The following is a 21080-nucleotide window of genomic DNA, read 5'->3' as shown; positions in this document are numbered from 1 at the left end:
GCGCCTGTAGTCCCAGCTACTCGGAAGGCTGAGGCAGGAGAATGGCGTGAACCCGGGAGGCGGAGCTTGCAGTGAGCTGGGATCCGGCCACTGCACTCCAGCCTGGGCGACAGAGCGAGACTCCGTCTCAAAAAAAAGAAAAAAAAAAAAAAATTCTAGGGCAACTATCCTATATTTTTGAAGAAAAAATAATTCTATATGGGGAAGTTTTAATCTTCAGAAAGAAAAACTTACGGAATGGGAAAATCAACCCTGTCTAAATCAACCCTGAGTAGTCAACCCAGGTCAACTCTGAGTATCTCTGAGGTGAAAGATGAAGCACACTGAATGGGTCTCAAATCCAGTCTTGAATGAATAAAATACGCATCAGGGAAGCATAGATGTCATCTTCTAAGGCAAGCATTCTGAGGATCTGGCAGTATAAATCCATCAATTAATTTATAATATAATTGGACACCACTATGGCCAAAGTAAAGGACGTGGGCAAATCTGGATCACCTTACAATTTTCAAGATGCCTTCAAGATCCCCCTTGTCCTGTTACGGCTGTGGGAAGCAGTGATGGGAGTAGGCACCATGGTCTGTAACCCTTCCCCTTCTGTCTCAGTACAGACAAAGCAGATGAGCTGGGGCTCTGGTACAATCTCACACAGTTTACTTCATGCCAGTTTTTAAGCTCCATGAGATCCAGGTAAACTGAGAATGCTATGCATCTCCTACATCTAACTACATCATTTCTAAATACTGAGAAATATTTTGGCCGGGCGCGGTGGCTCACGCCTGTAATCCCAGCACTTTGGGAGGCTGAGGCGGGTGGATCACGAGGTCAGCAGATCGAGACCATCCTGGCTAACACGGTGACACCCCGTCTCTACTAAAAATACAAAAAATTAGCCGGGCGTGGTGGCGGGCGTCTGTAGTACCAGCTACTCAGGAGGCTGAGGCAGGAGAATGGCGTGAACCCGGGAGGCGGAGCTTGCAGTGAGCCGAGATCGCGCCACTGTACTCCAGCCTGGGCGATAGAGCGAGACTTCTTCTCAAAAAAAAAAAAAAAAATATTTTAAGTTTTAATACTTAGAAGTATTTTAAGTTACTGTAAAGACTTTGAAACTATAACATGGGTACCCTCCCCTGTGATGTTTTTCCTAGTCATCCTGGGTCTCAAGTAGCCACATGGCGTCCAAGATAGGCAGGGCCTGTCTGAGTCCTGAATTTACTCGCCAGCAGTAGACCTCATGACAGAAGACAGAAATGGGAAGACAATGCCTGGAGGATGGAACCCTCCCAGAATAGCCAGGAGGCAAAGCTAGGGCAGGGGAAAAGGGGCTATGCTGGACTTGATTCTGCCCTGCAGCTGGTGGCCTAGGCATTGGGAATGTGTCCTCATGCCTCACTGTGGGCATACATCCAGACCTCTGACTCCAGAGGCTCAAAACCAAAAACAGTCAAGTCAAGCAAGTATCAAATTATATTTAACTGATAATTTTGAAGCCATTTCTATTTTACTAACAATTTAAAACTAACTTTATTTACTAAATATTACACGTAACACATATAGACACACAGACACAAAGACAGGAGCAGATATTATAGCTTTCATAAAGAATTCTCATTTGCTGGCTTTTAAATAGTTTTTCTTTTCTCCATTCAGACTGTCATTCTTCTATTACCTGTTTCATTGCCCTAAGCAGTTGTTAGCTAGGCAACCTTAAATTTGCATTTCTAATGGGACAACTCATAGGTGAAATAAGGCAGAAAATTTATATCTCAAAAGCACAACCTAAGACTTTAGGCGTACATATTGTACCATCATTTGCTCAAACCAAGGAAAAAATGGTGTAAGTAAAATTTCAGTTAAGATGTCCAGAAAAGCACCTTAAACAAAGGTTTGACTTGTTACATAATTTTAAAACTATGATAAAAGTTTCTAATATACACAGGCAGACACCCTTACAAATGGGGATTTCCTTTATAGATGTAAATTTCTTTTACAGAAGAATTTCAGGATAGCCAGTTAAATGCCAGAAAGGTGTATTTTAGTTGGGTAGGTGGTTTATTTAACTTAGCTGCTGTTTCTTAGCTACTGAGTTCGGGGTAGATGGAGAACATTGAGGAATAGGGCAAAGAAAGCATTACTCTGTGCTTGGACTCAGACTGGATAGATCTAAAAAAGAAGCAAGTCTGCTTTACCCACTGGTTTACATTTTATAAGCATTTTATCCAGGATATCTTTATTTTTACCCTTGAGGCAGGATAGTATCTATGCCAAAAGGTTAGCAGATTTAATTTTTCTTGTCAGTTATTCACCTAAGCTTTTTATTTACCTTTTTTTTTTTTTTTTTTTTTTTTGTTTTAAAAAAAAAAGAAGGTTTCCCTCTGTGTAATCACAAAGGTGTAGTCACAGCTGATTTGCAGCCTTTACCTCCTGGGCTCAAGTGAATTTCCCACCTCGCTTCCCAAGTGGCTGGAACTACAGGTGTGCACCACCATATCCAGGTGATTTTTAATTTTTGTAGAGAGATCTCACTGTGTTACGTAGGCTTGTCTTGAACTTCTGTGCTCAAGCGATCTTCCTGCTATGATCTCCCAAAGTGCTGGGATTACAGGCACGAGCCACCACACCTGGTCTTATTTACCTTTTATGAAGAGTCTTTTAATAAAGCAATAAAAATATTGAAATGTTTTTAGAAGCTTCTGCACATCAGTAGGCATCCTTGGAGACTAATTCAGGAGCCCTCATTTTCAAGTACTGTGTTCATTAGGAACGGTCCATTGTAATTTTAAGTTACTAAGATTTTGCCATTTCTGTAAGTAGTTACTGCTTCTGGGGCCTAATATTTATACATTCTTCCTTCTAGCTGGAAGGTAGAATACTGTGTTCTTCACCTTGAATCCTGGATTTGGTCCTCAGATCCCCTTGATCAATTTAGTTAATGATTTTTCCCTACCTAAGGGTAAAAGAAAAATAATGTAAAACACGAAAATCTCTGCAAATTTCTGAAGTTTGCACCCCCTGTAATATTACCATTTACTGCTAGTTTCTGCCTGACCCTGGACATCTGCGGCCTCTTAACTAAATCCAAGTCAGTTAATTATCAGATCCAATCCAATCATGGGCCCAGTCCAATTTCTGTTGTGACTTCCAAACCTAGTTTGGATGAGAAGTTTGCTCAAACTCAGTTCTAAACACAAATCTGTCGAGCTTCAGAATCTCAACGAGAACTTACTCATGATATCAGTTACTTCCAGAAAGCAATGGACAAAGTGAATCTGAGGGGTACCTTGCTTGGTCACTCCATGCTCCTGGGCATGCCATCTATTGGAAAACCTTAGACATATTAAACTTAACAGAGTTTAAATGAGCAAAGAATGGTTCACAAATTGGGTAGCCGGGGAACCAGAATAGGTTCAGAGAGGCTCTGGTGCAGTCCCATGATTGAAGATTTATGGACACAGAAAGGAAAGTGATGTACAGAAAACAGAGGTGAGGTACAGAAACAGCCAGATTTGTTACAGTTCAGGCATTTGGAGTATCTGAACATAATTTGAACAGTTGGTTGCCTTTAATTGGCTGAAACTCAGTAATTAGCACAAAAGTAGGTTACGGTCTGTTTATACATCTAGTTAAGTTTCAGTTCACTGTGTACAGAGAAACCTTTAGGCCAAACTTAAAATATGTAAGGAGGTGGCGTTAGGCTAAACTTAATTTAACAAATGTTTTATGTATTGGTTTTCATCCATGGTTCCTGACTTGTAACTCCCATAGCCCTTGTTAAAGTCTTTTTGTTACAATATTGGGTGTGTCAGGTCTCATGGGCAGGCCTCAGGAAACAGAATTTCTCAGACCTTCTCCCCTATCTCTCATCTGCCCCAAGACAAGACTCTATAATTTTCCCTGCCTTTCTGATTGGGAGTTATAAGGCCCTCCTCAGAGGGCGTCCTACCCTATCCTTGGAGGAAGGAATGCTGATATTTTGAAATTTCCATAAAAACCCAGGAGCACTAGGTTCCAAGAGCTTCTGAATGGCTCAACACGTGGAAGTTCTTGGAGGGTGGCCTGCACAGGAAGGGCATAGAAGCCCTGTGCCTCTTCCCCCGTACCTCACCCTGTGCATCTCTTTATCTGTGATATCCTTTACAATAAACCAGTAAATGTAAGTAAGTATTTCCCAAAGTTCTGTGAGCCCTCCAGCACAAACCCAAAGAGGGGGTCATGGGAACCCCAGCTTGAAAGCCGGTAAGTCAGAAGTTCTAGAGGTCTGGACTTGAAACTGGTGTGTTTGTTTGTTGGCAGGGCAGTCTTGGGGACTGAGCCCTCATCCTGGGGGATCTGACGCTATTTCCTGGTAGTGTTGGAACTGATTTGGAGGACACCCAGTTGGTGTCCACTTAAGAATTAGCACGCATTTGGTCACAGAAGACTTCGGTTGATGACCATTGTAGTAGTATGAGAGAAAAAGAAAAACAGTTCGAGAGTTTTTCCAAAACAAACACCTAGAAATGAAATTACTGCATTGAAAGTATTCAGAGTTTACATTAAAAATAAAAATGGCTGTATTTCCCTACAAGAATGTGATACCATTTGAGATTCATCAGAAATGTGTGAGAATAATCTGTCTACTTATCAGCACTGGATAGCAGTTGTTTTTATTTTTTGTTTAGTTAATTTGTTGGATGAAAAATATTTCATTGATTTAAGTTGATTATCTTTGATTTCTAGTGAGATTGCGCATCATTTTATTTGACATCTTGTATTCTTGTAATGTGTGTAGTATATATTATTATTATTATTATTTTTGAGACAGGGTCCCCATCTGTCGCCCGTGCTGAAGTGCCATGGCGCAATCTTGGCTCACTGCAACCTCTTCCTCCCTGGCTCAAGCGATTCTCCAGCTTCAGACACCTGAGTAGCTGGGATTACAGGCTTGCATCACCATACCCAGCTACTTTTATTTTTTGTATTTTTTGTAGAGACAGGGTTTTGCCATGTTGGTCAGGCTGTATAGTACATAGTTTTAACTTATTTTTTTTCTCTTAATGATTTGGAGGAACTCTTATATGTTATTAGTTTTTCTTCCCAGTATGCAGTTTGCTATTTGATTTTGTTTATGATATTGTTTTATAAAAGCTTAAAATTAGTATACAGTGAAATCTTTTCATTTTTTTCTTTATAAGGGTCTGGATTTTTTATCTTGTTTGGTACAAATTTTCTTCACCCAAATATACCAATTTTTTTTTCTTAAATAAAAACATTCTCTCCTTTTAGCTCTGTTATAGAACTGAACTTGGGTCTGCTCGCCTGGCACAATAAGGACATAAACACACTGAGGTTTTGCAGCAGTAGAAAGAAAGGCATTTATTTTCAGGATGCTATGCAAAGAGGACCAGGTAGCTAATGCTTAAATCCTGACCTCCCTGATGATTTGCAGGTAAGGGTTTTTAAAGGCAGGGGTAAATTTGTGGATAGCAGAAGTTACAGGCAAAATCATAAACCATACATGGGGGTTACACATTGATTTTGGCCTAAAAGGGTGGGATATCTTGAAGAAGTGATATATAGCTCATAGGTATAGTAGAAGATTTTCTGATTTGCCTCCTTTCCTTTAAGGAGGCAAAGCTTTGTCTAAAAATTTGAGATCAGCAGAAAAGAATGTTAGCACTGGTTTGTGGGTATAACCTTCCCCAGGCCCCTCAGAAAGAAATTTAGAACAAAGGAGAGTCAGAGTTCAGTCCCCAGTTCCTCTATATATGAGGCTGCTGTGCTGGCAGATCCTTTTGGTATGGGCCCAGGTTTCTGAAAAACAACTGGAGACATGTTAAGATGTTTAGTTTATATAGGGAAGCAAACATTCTTGTGACTCTTAATTTCTTTGGCTATTTTTGCTGTTGTTGTTAGAGATGGGGGTCTCGCTATGTTGCCCAGACTGGTCTTGAACTCCTGGCCTCAAGTGATCCTCCCACCTTGGCCTCCCAAAGAGTTGGGATTACTGGTGTCAGCCATCATGCTGGGCCAGCTTGGCTATTGTTACTATTACCTGCTTGTTTATCAAGTTGCACATTTATTTTTCAGGACTAGCTAGGTGCCTGAAGTTTCCCTTGAAATAACTCAAGATTTTCCTTTTTTCTATGCTTGGGGTCCTGCATCATCTCAATTCCCCATCTTTTGTCACCTGTCAATCCTGTGGGGTACTGGGGTACAGACTGTTCTGCCTACTTCCTGTTGAATTGGGGCAAAGATTGGGGACTAGGATATGAGGATAGTACGTTTCTTTTTTTTATTTTTATTTTTATTTTGAGATGGTGTCTTGCTCTGTCACCCAGACTGGAGTGCAGTAGCATGTTCTCAGCTCACTGCAACCTCCGCCTCCTGGGTTCAAGCGATTCTTCTGCCTTAGCCTCCCGAGTAACTGGGACTACAGGTGTGCACCAACACGCCTGGCTGTTTTTTGTATTTTTAGTAGAGACGGAGTTTCATCATATTGGCCAGGCTGGTCTTGAACTCATGACCTTGTGATCTGCCCGGCTCGGCCTCCCAAAGTGCTGGGATTATAGGCATGAGCCACTGCCCTCCGGCCGAAGACAGTAAGTTTCTAGCACAGAATTCAAGGTATCCATGAGTCCCAGGCATGGCACCATGGTGCTGAACTGTCTTTATTTGTATTAGTCACTGCCTTATTACATTTTAACACACATTTGGTTATGATATAAAGCACAAGAAAAATTAGCAAGATTGATATGTGTAACTTCAGCAATCCAGAAAACATGAATTGTATTCCATGAGGAATCCAATAAAATAAAGAAGAAAACCAGTCCTAGGCCGGGCGCGGTGGCTCAAGCCTGTAATCCCAGCACTTTGGGAGGCCGAGACGGGCGGATCACGAGGTCAGGAGATCGAGACCATCCTGGCTAACACGGTGAAACCCCGTCTCTACTAAAAATACAAAAAAAAAACTAGCTGGGCGAGGTGGCGGGCGCCTGTAGTCCCAGCTACTCGGGAGGCTGAGGCAGGAGAATGGCGTAAACCCGGGAGGCGGAGCTTGCAGTGAGCTGAGATCTGGCCACTGCACTCCAGCCCGGGCGACAGGGCGAGACTCCGCCTCAAAAAAAAAAAAAAAAAAAAAAAAAAAAAAAAAAAAAAAAAAAGAAAACCAGTCCTTAGGGACCAACAGGGAGACCTGTTGTTACCAAGTGACTTGTTCTCCAATTTATCTTAGATGAGTTTCTACCTCAGCAGATTCATTTATATAAGTATAGCATGTGGTATTTACAACCATACCCCCACTCCTCCCTGCTTGGCTAAGATGTAATGTAAAGCTATCCTATTATCTTAAGATACCTGAGCCAATGAATTAATTCTTTTCTGCTAGGCAGCTATTGCTGGCTGAAGTTCCCTTAGCAAGAATTCCTAAAGTAAGGGAGAGATTTCTAATCATGTGCTCACCTCATAGGACGCCACTCCCCACCGAAGTAACAAAGTCCATCCAAAGAAATAACCCACCTCCATCTTTTTAGTACCTGGGCAAGAATAGATTTGTGGATCCCAAAGTGAATATGTAGACTTGTTTACTTTAAATGAGTTAATTTGCTTGGAGCTAAGATATGGGACTTCTGACATGTTTAGAGAGAAGGCTTCTAAGGAGGGAGTAGGGCTGTTGCTCCTCAAGAGGCAAAATCAAGTAAGCCTTTTATATAGAGGCAGAGTCTCATGATTTCTGGCAAATTTGTTTGAGATAGCTTCGAGTGAAGGGACTTCCAAAATAAAGGAATTCTTTTATATAATATATATATATTTTTTGAAACAGTCTCCCTCTGTCACCCAGGCTGGAGTGTCATGTCTTGGCTCACTGCAACCTCCACCTCCTGGGTTCAAGCAATTCTCCTGCTTCAGCCTCCTGAGTAGCTGAGTTTACAGGCCCACGCCACCACGTTTGGCTAATTTTTTTGTATTTTTAGTAGAGACGGGGCTTCACCATGTTGGTTAGGCTGGTCTCAAACTCCTGACACTGTGATCCACCCATCTCAGCCTCCCAAAGTGCTGGGATTACAGGCATGAACCAACGTGCTTGGCCAGGAATTCTTTTATGTAATATTCTGAAAGGGGCCCTCAGAATATGACAGTTGAAGGAACTTGAGTATTATTGTTCTATTAACTGGGTTGGATGACATATCTTTAGATTACCTGTCTTGTCAACGTCTGAGAAATTCTAATTATAAAATTGCCCTTTTAATTTGGGAGGATGAAAGTCCGCAAGGAAGCATAACAAAAAGGCAATTATATTTATAGTTCAGTGTGATCACCTGGAGTATTTAAGACCCCAGGGCAGCACATAGAATTTGCTAAGCCAGTAGTAGACAGAGAAAATAAGAAAAGTGGCCAGGTGCGGAGGCTCACGTAAAAGACTATAAACCATGTAAAACTATAAAAAAAAATATAAAACTATAAAAAAGTATATATGTAGTTTAAGCTATAAAACTATATATATAAAAACTATATAAACTAGTTTTAAGGCCTCATATATATGTTATATATAATTATGTATATAGAGTTATACAGTTATATAACTTTATATACATAGTTGTATATATAGTTATATACACATACACACACAAATATGGCCTAAATATTAAATTAGACTTTTCACTATAGAGTTCTTAAAAAAATATCCTTTCAAATCTCTTACTGTCAGATTTTTAGCTGGGACGAACAGTTGATATTTCTGGCTTTTGAACTCTTTATCACCCCAAAGATACTCTCCCCCATGAAACTAAGAAGGCTTAGCCAGGGTTATGACTTCAACAAGGACACATGAGGTCTCGAAAGAGGTGGAAAGCAGTTTTCACAAGATTCAGAGCTGCCCCAAAGACAGCTTAAAGAAAGGAAAATTTTGTCAGCCATAAATGGAGTACAGACTATATTTCTGTTTGACCATATTCTCTAGAGCTTCAGTTTCTCAGCTGATCATCCACACACAAAACCTGTACCAAAAAACATACCAAAAAACCTGTAGGCTGCCCCCCGCACAGATGGAGGACAGGAAATCAAAAGCTGCCCATAGAAGGAAAAAGGAATGATAAATGGCAAAAGTCACACAAATAACAAACCAAAAACTGATGTGTTCCCTGGCTGGGAATTCAACCCAGGGAGCCTCAGTGCTTTACCACTGCTGTTCCTGGAGGGGATCTAAAGCAGGCAGTTTTGAGCTTGCAATGGATTTTAACCTTGTTTTAGGTGAGATATTTGTTCTTTAATTTAGTCAAGTGAATTCTCAAGGCTAGTCACGACACTATTAAGTGTCTTTTGTAAAATTTGTTTAGAAAATATATTTTTTCGTAAAATCAATTGTTTAGAGAGATGCCCGAGATTATTTTAAAATTTATGGGTCCAGTTTAAAGATTCCCCTTTTCAGGCTTTCTTCTGAAGTCTAAAGAATATTGTGGCCGGCCGGGCGTGGTGGCTCAAAGCCTGTAATCCCAGCACTTTGGGAGGTCGAGACAGGCAGATCACGAGGTCAGGAGATCGAGACCATCCTGGCTAACACGGTGAAACCCCGTCTCTACTAAAAAATACAAAAAACTAGCCGAGCGAGGTGGCGGGCGCCTGTAGTCCCAGCTACTCGGAGGCTGAGGCAGGAGAATAGCATAAACCTGGGAGGTGGAGCTTGCAGTGAGCTGAGAACTGGCCACTGCACTCCAGCCCGGGCGACAGAGTGAGACTCCGTCTCAAAAAAAAAAAAAAAAAAAAAAAAATTGTGGCCAAGCACTACTGCAATAAAAAAAAAATCTTTTTTTTTTTTTCTTAGACCCTAATCTAAAAATGGCCCAATTCTGCAGAATACACCCTAATGGGCTACAAAGGAAATAGAACTTGTGTTTCTCAAATGAAGCAAAACCCTGGCCAAGGCATTAAAAGTTTGTCACAAAACCTAGGTGACAAACCTTTAATGCCTTGGCCAGCTGTTAAGTATTAAATAGATTTTCAAGCAAGCAAATCACAATCAAATTGCAAGTTTTCAAGGTTTCAGTCTTCATCTTTGGGGTATCTCCCACCAAATGCATTCTGATGAAGTAGAGCCCAGATTTGCTGAAGCAAGGCCAGATTTCCTGCTGAAAGGAAGAATACTATGGGGCTATCACCCATGAACCCACCACTTACCAAAAGACGTCTTCTCAGGTGATTTGTTACTAATGCTGTGAAAGTAGAGCACCACAGGCCAACGGTGTCTGATTGCCCGCCAAATACACGGATCTGTCCCTGAATAAAATAATTCAGGCAGCTGCTGGATTGGGCCCAAGGGTGGCTGCGGCCAGGGGCATATGTGCTACAGATGAGGCACCCACTCCAGACTTTTGTCCCTTTTTGGTTGCCAATGTCTAGAGAACCAAACCGGAGTCAGCTCACCCAGTGCAATAAGACCGGATATCCACACTAAGATTTTGCAGTGGTAAGAAGGAAGGCATGGTGTTTATTTACAGGGTGTCAAGCAAGGAGGACCAGGTGACTAACCCTTAAATTCTGACCTCCCGGATGATTTGCAGGTAATAGTTTTTAAAGGCAGGGGTAAATTTATCAGGATATCAGACGAGTTCAGTTCCCAGTTCCTCCTTATCTGAGGTCTGTGTGCCCGCAGATCCTTTTGCAGGTTTCTGAAAAACAACTGAAGAGACAGATGTTGAGATGTTATCTTTAGTTTCTGTAGGGAGGCAAACTTTCTCATGACTCTAACTTCCTTGGCTATTTTAAAGTTACTATTACTTGCTTATCAAGTTGTATGTTTACTTTCCAAGGCTAGCTAGGTGCCAGAAATTCCCCTTGAAAGAACTCAAGATTTTCTTTTATTTCTATGCTTAGGGGCCCACAGGCCCTTAAGAGGTGTCCCTGTTCTGTTTCAGCTCTAAGTAATCTGAAATTTATAAGTGTTGAAGGTAAGGTAGACATGGCTATTTTTTCCTCACTAAATGAATAGCCTATTATTTCAGCATCATTTGTTGAGTTGTGGTAGTAAATGGTATTGTAACAGTATTATATACAGTATTATATACACTGCTCTGTTTTTAGAACCTATTCTCTTTCATTGATCTGTTGGTGTACCTGTTAGTAGCTCAGCTTCATTTCAGTCACCTTAAAAGTCTGTATTTTTATTTATTAAGTTTTTTTTTGTTTGTTTTTGAGATAGAGTCTTGCTCTGTTGCCCAGGCTGGAGTGCAGTGGTGTAATCTTGGCTCACTGAAACCTCTGCTTCCTGGGTTCAAGTGATTCTTGTGCCTCAGCCTCCAGAGTAGTTGGGATTACAGGCATGCACGACCACGCCTGGCTAATTTTTGTATTTTTAGTAGAGACAGGGTTTTGCCGTGTTGGGCAGGCTGATCATGAACTCCTGGGCTCAAGCGATATGCCTGTCTCAGCCTCCCAAAGTGCTGGGATTACAGGTGTGGGCCACTACGCCCAGCCTAAAGTCTGTATTTTTATACCTGGTAAGGCAGTTCCTTCCCCTTGTTCTTCGTTTTCTTTCTTTCTTTCTTTCTTTTTTTGAGATGGAGTCTCACTTTGTTGCCCAAGCTAGAGTGCAGTGATGCGATCTCGGCTCATTGCAAGCTCTGCCTTCCAGGTTCACGCCATTCTTCTGCCGCAGCCTCCTGCGTAGCTGGGACTACAGGCGCCCGCCACCATGCCTGGCTAATTTTTTGTAATTTTAGTAGAGACGGGGTTTCCCCGTGTTAGCCAGGATGGTCTCGATCTCCTGAGCTCGTGATTCGCCCGCCTCAGCCTCCCAAAGTGCTGGGATTACAGGCGTGAGCCACCGTGCCCGACCATCCTTTTCAAAATGTTCTTGACATTTTTGTGGGTTTTGGTCCACATGAATTTTAGAATCAGTATGTCAAGTTCCACAATAAATCTTGTTGGGTTTTATTTATTTATTTATTTATTTATTTATTTATTTATTTTTAGACGGAGTCTCGCTCGGTTGCCCAGGCTGGAGTGCAATGGCGTTATCTCGACTCACTGCAAGCTCCGCCTCCCAGGTTCAGGCCATTCTTCTGCCTCAGCCTTCCATGTTGCTGGCACTATAGGCGCCCACCACCACGCCTGGCTATTTTTTAATTTTTTTATTTTTAGTAGAGACAGGGTTTCACTGTGTTAGCCAGGATGGTCTGGATCTCCTCACCTCGTGATCCGCCCGTCTTGGCCTCCCAAAGTGCTGGGATTACAGGCGTGAGCCACCGCGCCCGGCCCTTGTTGGGGTTTTTTTAATGGGAATTGCCTTGAATTTATAGATTAACTTGGAGGAAGAATTGGTATCTTTATAACATTGGATGTTGCCACCCAGTAATATAGTATGACTGTTTAGTGAGGTCTTTTATTTCACCTGTAAAGTTTTCTAGTTTTCTTAATGTTGGCTGTGTTTAGTGGTATTGAAAAGAATGTGTTCTAGTGTCATGCTACTTAGGGACTGACTAGTCCCTGCTAAGCCACGATAAGGTTGGGCAAATAACAGACCTTTTTTTGTGCTTCAGTTTCCTTATCCATAAAGTGGGAGTAACAACTCATTAGGATTATTGTGAAGATTAACTGGCTTAAGACATTTAAGTTAATACATTTAAAATGTGAGCTATTGTTACTAGGTATATTTATGCATTTTATAGTTTATATTGCTTTGGCCAAAGGAATTTAAAAAAAATCTTACTTACCTTTGATGTATAGGAAAGCTACTGATTTTTGTTTATAGTTCTTTGATTTTGGCTACTTTGCTGAACTCTGTTTAGTAGTAATAGTTTTTAGGTTTTGTTTTTGGTAATTCTCTTGCTTGTTCTAGGTAATAATATGTTTTGTAATGATTTGTTTTAGCTTTCAATATTTGTACCTCATAATTATTTTTTATTTATGTACATTTTGCATATTTTTTCATTTATTAGGACCTCCAATACAATATTGAATAGTAGTGATGATAAAGGACATTTTGTTCATGACTGTCTTAAAATGGATTTGATGTTGATTTATAGAAGTGATCCTCCATAAAGCTAAGGACTTTATGTGTACTTAATTTGCTAAGGAGTGAGTTTTGTATTTTTGCAAAATCATTTTTATTGTACAAATCATAAATGAATTTTTTAATTACAAAAGATTGAAAAAGTTTAAGAATTATAAAGTGTCAGCTGGGCGCGGTGGATCACTTGAGGTCAGGAATTCGAGACCAGCCTGGCCAACATGGTGAAAACCCCGTCTGTATTAAAAATACAAAAATTAACCAAGTGTGGTGGTGCGTGCCTGTAGTCCCAGCTACTTGGGAGCCTAAGGCAGGAGAATCACTTTGAACCTGGGAAGTGGCGGTTGCAGTGAGCCGAGACCGCGCCACTGCACTCCAGGCTGAGCGACAGAGTGAGACTTGGTCTGAAAAAAAAAAAAAAAAAAGAATTATAAAGTGTAAAAGATGTTTGTACCTCTCTTTACTTTTTCTCCTTTCCCCAGATATACATTACCATTACATTTGGTTTGCATACTTTTAGTTCTGTTGTTGTACCTTTATATGCATTTAATGTATACATGTCATACACATAGCTTTCATTTTTTTTAAACTGGGTGTTAGATTTTGTCTCATATTTTGTTTCATTAAGTACCTACTATGTATCAGGTCCCCTCCAGGCATTAACATTCTTTTGTTTATTCAACATCTGTTTCTTAAATGTTTGGTATATATATGCCTGGTGTTGTCCCAGGATATAGATGTGAAGGAAAGAAAAGCTCTGTCCTCAGAGATAACGTTCTAATGTTGCAGGCAGAAAATAAAATCAAGTAATGATAAATGGTGCGAAGGAGGTTAAAGCAGGATAAAAGAATAGAAATGGGCGAAAGAGCTATTTTAGATAGTGTGGTCAGAGAAGGCATTTCTGAAAAGGGGACATTTCTTTTCTTTTCTTTCTTTCTTTCTTTCTTTCTTTCTTTTTTTTTTTTTTTTTTTTTTTTTTTTTTTTTTTGAGACAGTCTTGCTCTGTTGCCCAGGCTGGAGTGCAGTGGTGCAATCCTGGCTCACTGCAACCTCAGCCTCCCAGGTTCAAGTGATTCTCCCACCTCAGCCTCCTGAGTAGCTGGGACTGCAGGCTCCCACCACCACACCAGGCTAATATTTGTATTCTTAGTAGAGTCGGGGTTTCGCCATTGTTGGCCAGGCTGGTCTTGAACTCCTGATCTCAAGTGATCTGCCCACCTCGGCCTTCCAAAGTGCCGGGATTACAAGTGTGAGCCACTGCGCCCCGGTCAAAAGGGGACATTTCATGAAAGACTTGAAAGAGGTAGAGCAGACGGGCAAATACTTTATCTGGGTCAAGAGCCCCTAAGACCAAAAGAACAGCAAGCACAAAGGCTTTGGACTGAGAGTCTGTTGGCAGTGTTTAGGAAACAACAATAAAGTCATTTGGTCAGAGCAAACAGAGTGAAAGAAGAGTAGTGAGAAAGAAGGTTGGAGAGGTAAAGGGGAACGAGATTATATTGAGCATTGTATAGGCCATGGTAAGGATTTTGGATTTTAAGTATGATGGGAAGCCAATGATGAATTTTGAAAAGGGAAATAGCCTTGTATTAGTTTGCTAAGGCTGCCATAACAAAATATCAAAGAAAGAGTAGCTTAAATAACAGCTATGGGGTCTAGAAGTTCAAGATTAAGCTGTCCGCCTATTTGGTTTCTTTCTTTCTTTCTTTCTTTGAGATGGAGTCTTGCTCTGTCGCCCAGGCTGGAGTGCAGTGGCACAATCTCGGCTCACTGCAGCCTTCGCCTCCTGGGTTCAAGCGATTCTCCTGCCTCACCCTCCCGAGTAGCTGAGATTACAGGCATATGCTGCCATACCCGGCTAATTTTTTTGTATTTTTAGTAGAGATGGGATTTCACCACGTTGGCCAGGATGATCTTGATCTCCTGACCTCATGATCTGTCCACTTCGGCCCTATTTGATTTCTTCTGAGGCCTTTCTGGCTTGTGGTTGGCATTCTCCTTGGTATCTCCTCACATGGTCTTTTCTCTTTGTGCACACGTATCTGTTGTACCATTGTGTTTCCAAATTTCTTCATTTTTTTAAGGGTACCATTCAGATTGGATTTGGACCTACTCTAGAGGCCAGATGTTTAACTTAATTACCTCTTTAAAGGCCCTGTCTCTAAATACAATCACACCCTGAGGTATTAGGGTTTAGGGATTCAACATAGGAATTTTGGGGGAACACATTTCAGCCCATACATAGCAGGGCTCATTTGCTTTACTTAGCCTGCTGAGAATTGACTTGAGGTGTGTGGAGGGGGAGGGGGAGTAGATGGTGGTGGTGGAGGCGGGTGTAGCCAGGTTATTGAGGTGAAAATGGAAACAGAGTTAGGAGGAGATTAGACAAGACGACAACATGCACTATGGAAATAGCTGTGGAGTTGATGAGACGTTATCAGAATTGTGATTTATTTTGAAAGTAGAATGCATAGGATTATTTTGATAGTAGATTTTTAGATTTTTTTCTGTTCTTTTTATTTATGAAAAATTTAAGCTGGAAAAAAATGGACTTTACAAAGACCAAGTAAAGTTCCCCTTCCCTGGCTTTCCCCCCCCCCCCCCCCCAACCTGAGTTGATATCTGATATAGATATTGGGACTACCTCAAATTCTGCCTCTTTATGATTCTGTGTCTCTGAGATTCATCTTAGAATTTATTTCTGGACAGATTGTTCATATTCTTGGAAAACAGCTCTTGGATTTTAACTTGTCCTGCGCTTGGGTTGTGTAAGGGAGGAAAATAATTTTTTTTTCAACCCTCGTAAGTTATTATTTGGAATGGCCCTCTCTAACAAAAGATTAGCAAAAGAAAAACAAATATAAGTTTGTTAACATATATAATTCATAAATATATGGGAGATACTCAGAGAATGAGTTGGCTTTTAATTCCAGCTTATATAGTATCTTCAACAAAGAACTGTAAATGTTTAGAAAAGTGTCAAGACAACGAAAAAGGACTTTGAGTCTGTAGGGGCAGCAACTTGTAGAAAGGTAAATAATGGCAGGCAAAGCATAATTAGTAAACTTGTTAATGTGGATTCGTTTGGTGTCGTATCCAGACCAATACAGATGTAAAGTTGTATTTGGTGGTTAACTTGTGTTCTTCCACGGTAGAAAGGGGATGGGTTTTTTTTTTTGTTTTTTTTTTTAACCTTTCTTGTCTTTGGGGTAAATTTATGTCCTGCTTTTAGGCAAGTGGAGGGCAGAGAGCTTTCCCGCATCTGCTTTTTAATTGCCTTCAGTTCAACAATCCTTATGCCAAGGAGGCGTATTTTGAGGTGGCATATTGCTGTCTCCTATAGTTGACTGTTTGGCACAGAAGTACGTGGCCTGACTAGCCAAGTTATTATAGAATGAAGGCCTTTACAGCTTCTTTGGAAGTGGTGAATGACAAATCCAAAACTACTCAATTTAAGAACTAGGATCTACTTCTGGTGGTCTCGAACATTTTAATCCCTCTGTATCCTTACATGTTGCCCTGCCCTCCCACCCCAACAAGTATTTTGCTTTTTTTTTTTTTTTTGAGACAGGTTTTTGCTTTGTTGCCCAGGCTGGAGTGCAGTGGCATGAACTTGGCTCACTGCAACTTCCACCTCCCGGGCTCAAGCCATCCTCCCATCTCAGCTCTGGAGTAGCTGGAACCATAGATGCACCATGCCTAGCTAATTTTTGTATTTTTTGTAGAGATGGGGTTTTGCCATGTTGCCCAGGCCGATCTTGAACTCCCAGACTCCAGCAATCTGCCTGCCTTGGCTACCCAAAGTGCGGGGATTACAGGCGCAAGCCACTGTGCCCCGCCCTCTTTTGCATTTTGTGTTTATCATTCCTTTGCTTTAAAAAAGTTTTATCACATATATATATATATGTATACCTAAATAATACACCGTTTACTTTCGCTTGTTTTTTGGCATTAGATCAATGGTACTCATACAGTATTTTTTCGTGAGTTGCTTTTTTCACTCATGTTTTTAAGATTAACCACTGTTGTAGTTTGTTGCTGAATTCTGTATTTCCCTGTGTTACAATATTCTACTGTGAAGAAAATTTTCATTATATGAATATACCACAGTTTTTTTATTCTGCTGTCAGTAGACTTGGATCGCTTCTGGTTTAAGTAATTGAGCTTATTGCCTTGAGGCTCTCTTTGCTCTTATTTAGTGATCTGAAGCTTAGAATTTTTCTAGGGTTTCCTGGGAAGAACCAGTATCTAAATACATGTTTATAGGTCTGTGGTTTTCTCTGCTGTTTTCTCCATTAATCTGATCAAATTTACATGTCTTCTAATGATTTCTAAAAATTTGCGATCTGCTAACAGTGTCCTTTCCTGTTTTCTGTCTATCATGATTTTATTCTCACAAACCAAAAAAAAAAAAAATAACTTTTTTTCTATCACTTAAATGTGATTATTTTTTATTATTTATTTATTTATTATTTTTTGAGACAGGGTCTCATTTTTCACCCAGACTGGAGTGAAGTGGCCCGATCTGGGCTCACTGCAGCCTGGACCTCCTGGGCTCAAGTCATCCTCCTACCTCAGCCTCCTAAGTAGATGGGACTACAGGCGCATGCCACCATGCCTGGTTAATTGTTTTGTATTTTTTGTAGAAACGAGGTTTTGTTACATTGCCTGCTGGTCTTGAACTCCTGAGCTCTAAATGTGATTATTTTATATGGAAAGTAGATAAATCCCAGTGTTCAATTTTCCATCTTAGGCCAGAGGTTCTCTTCCTTGTCTTTCTTTGCATGTTATTCTTAGTTTTTGCTTGACTTTTTATCTTCAAGGATTTACTTAAGTGTACCTTGTCTTAGACGCCTTCCCTGACTGCTTCTTTCTTTCTTACATTCTGTATTTGTCTCTGTCATTCTGTATTGTACTGTATCATCTCATTATTAGACAGTCAATGCCTGATGGTGAGGAATTTTGTTTTTACCCTTTTTATCCTTAACGCAGCATGGTATCTGATATGTAAAAGGTGTTAAATAAATGCTTATTGAGTAAATACATGAAAAAATTAGTATAAATGGGGCTGGATGCGGTGGCTCATGCCTGTAGTCCTAGCACTTTGCGGGGCTGAGGTGGGTGGATTGCTTGAGCCCAGGAGTTCAAGACCAGCTTCAGTAGTATGGCAAAACACTGTCTAAAAAAATACAAAAATTAGCCAGGTATGGTGGCCTGTGCCTGTGATCCCAGCTACTCCGGAGACTGAGGTGGGAGGATTGCCTGAGCCCAGGTGGTCGAGGCTGCAGTGAGCTGAGATCATGCCACTGCACTGTAGCCTACACAACAGAGTGAGACCTTGTCTCAAAAAAAAAAAAAAAGGGCGGGGGGGAAGATGGGAGTGGTCTGTAATAGATACCTAGTCATCAAACTGGGCACAATAGTTTTGCAGATAAGAATCGGGAGCTTGACATGGTGGCACATGCCTGTAATCCCAGCCACTCAGGAGGCTGAGGTGAATTGCTTGAGCTCAAGAGTTTAAGATCAGCCTGGGCAGTAAAGCAAACTGTCTCAAAAAGAAGCAGAATAATCTTCCTGTGGGGCTACCAGTCTGTGGGGGATTTCATTTTCATAGAGATGTAACCGCTTTTTAGTTCATAAAGGCAGCTTTGGAGACTGATATAACAAATATTTTATAGAAAAGAAAATCAACAGTTTAATTTTGTGTGATTTTGCTTTAATATTAAGCTGACATGACTGCTCTGTATATTGAGGGATACATTTATCTTAGGCTAAGCCTTCTGATATGATAGAATGTTTAAATACTTACAAAATGAGAAATAAGGGAGGCCGAGTGGTGAGTTGTATATCTTTAACTACTAAAATGTGTTTTTTGAATAGGTATATTTATGTAGTTCAAAATGTAAAAATACAAACAGCATATATTATGAAGTGTTCTTACCTTCATTTCCCTCCAGTTCAAAAATGGATTAGCTTTTGGGGTTCCCTCTCCAGAGCAACCAATTTTATTAGTTTACAAATAGTGTTAGTTCTGTGTGTGTGTTTGTGTACTTGTACTTGGATTTTTTTTTTAATTCTGCTAAGCTGATTACTTGTATTGGCGTAAAGAACAGCTGAATCAAAATGTGTGTGTGTGTGTGTGTGTGTTTTTTTCCCAGATACATCAAATTACAGAATGGCTTGCAGGCACTTTTGATTTCAGACCTAAGTAATATGGAAGGTAAAACAGGAAATACAACAGATGATGAAGAAGAAGAGGAGGTGGAGGAAGAAGACGAAGATGATGACGAAGATTCTGGAGCTGAAATAGAAGATGATGATGAAGAGGGTTTTGATGATGAAGATGAGTTTGATGATGAACATGATGATGATCTTGATACTGAAGATAATGAATTGGAAGAATTAGAAGAGAGGGCAGAAGCTAGAAAAAAAACTACTGAAAAACAGGTGCGAGTCATGTCTGTTTTCTTCTAATTTGGGAATTCTTTGGGATAACTTCTAAACCCAAGCTTTATTTCTTAATGGCAAAAAGGAAGTATATACTTATCTTTTGGTCTTCAGTAAAGGTCTATTCTGTATCAGGATTACATTTTGAAAACATTTTGCTCCAATTATAAAAGTGATAAATGCTCATTATATAAACTAATGGAATATAAAGAAAACAAAAATATAAAAATCACCCATAGCTGTATCTCTCAGAGGTAAGCAACACTCAGAGGTATTTGAATTTATGTGTATTTGTATACATTATATGTTTTAAAAACAAATACTGGTAGATGAGGAGCTGTAGAATTCCTAGCGTGGATTAGAGAAATAAGAGTATGTTATCCTTGGTGAGACCGGAAAAAGAAGAAGAAAAGAATGGGGCTAGTGTGAAATCTTTACATGGGCCTAGGGCTCTAAGAGTTATTGTGTGGGTAGTTTCTATATAGATAATTGAGTTTGGTTTAGCTCTTTATATGGGAAAGCAAAGGTCTGGACAAATAAGTACTTTGGAAGAGTTGAAATAGAAACTGGGCAGTTAAGCTTATTTAATATGTAACAACAATCAGTGGATAGATAAATAGGGCTTGATAGGGAGAATTTCTTAATAAGAATACCTCCATTTTCATAGTAGGGAGTACCCAGAGGATAATTTTTGGAGCCATTACAGTGGAATTGACCAGCAAAAGTTGGTTAAAGCTAGTTTCTTGAATGTTGATAATATATTCAACATGGTACAGTCTGCATACAAAAAGGCCGAGATGGGCAGATCACTTGAGTCCAGGAGTTCTGAGACTAGGCTAGGTAATGTGGTGAAACACTGTCTCTCTAAACCATTAAAAAAAAAAAAATTAGTTGGATGTGGCGTCGCATACCTGTGGTCCTGCTACTTGAGAGGCTGAAGACGGGAGGGTCACCTGAGCCCAGGGAGGCTGAGGTTGCAATGAGCCTTGATTATAGCACTGCACTCCACCCTGGCTGATAGAGTGAGACTTTGTTTCAAAAAAAGTCTCAAAAAAGAAAAAGAAGAAAAGCGGTCACCCTTAAAGATGGGAAGAGTTGAGGTATAAGTAGTAGATATGATTTAATAGTCATTCATCTTGGAAAAAATTATATTTTTTAAAAGGGAGTTGTACCAGTTTTTTACTAAGTTGTTGGATTGGGTCATATTTTTAAGAAGCTTTTTGCTGTTTACTACTCAGATTATTAGTGATCCTATTTTTGGGTAGCATGATAGACCAAGTATTAAATAGTTTTAACTTGGAAAACTGTAGAGATGAACACCAAAACACTGGGGGGAAAAGGTATCTATATATGTCACTTGATAGTCTGTATGCTAAGGTCTCTATGAACAGATTGGAAATTAATAGATTCACTTTTAACTTAAAATAGATCTCATAATTCCAAATAGAGCATTAATAGAAAGGAAGAAATTATAAAAGTCACAAAATGAAAAGAACACTGACAGTCAGGAAACCTGGTTCTAATTCTGGCTCTGTTCCTGTCTTTCTGCATGATTTTAGGTGTTTTCATTTTCTTTTTTTTCTTCTCAGTTTTAAAACAAGAATATAAAATTCTGAGGCCCATTTTAGCTCTAAGCCTGACCATAAACAAG

General features: G+C 40.1%; 1 protein-coding gene across 4 annotated transcripts in view; it reads left to right on the top strand.

Annotated features, from left to right (window-relative positions):
- Nucleotides 1-21080, top strand: part of NRDC (nardilysin convertase) — a 93637-nt gene that overhangs the window by 21047 nt on the left and 51510 nt on the right. For all 4 annotated transcript variants that reach the window (XM_010370417.1, XM_010370416.1, XM_030942861.1 and 1 more), the window contains exon 2: nt 19141-19429. In XM_010370417.1, the coding sequence (XP_010368719.1) occupies nt 19141-19429 (289 nt within the window). The remainder of the gene's footprint in view (nt 1-19140; nt 19430-21080) is intronic.

The sequence above is a fragment of the Rhinopithecus roxellana genome, chromosome 12, assembly GCF_007565055.1.
Source record: "Rhinopithecus roxellana isolate Shanxi Qingling chromosome 12, ASM756505v1, whole genome shotgun sequence".
Lineage (NCBI taxonomy): Eukaryota > Metazoa > Chordata > Mammalia > Primates > Cercopithecidae > Rhinopithecus > Rhinopithecus roxellana.
The sequence above is the reverse complement of the archived record's forward strand: the minus strand, read 5'-3'. Positions and strand labels throughout refer to the sequence as shown.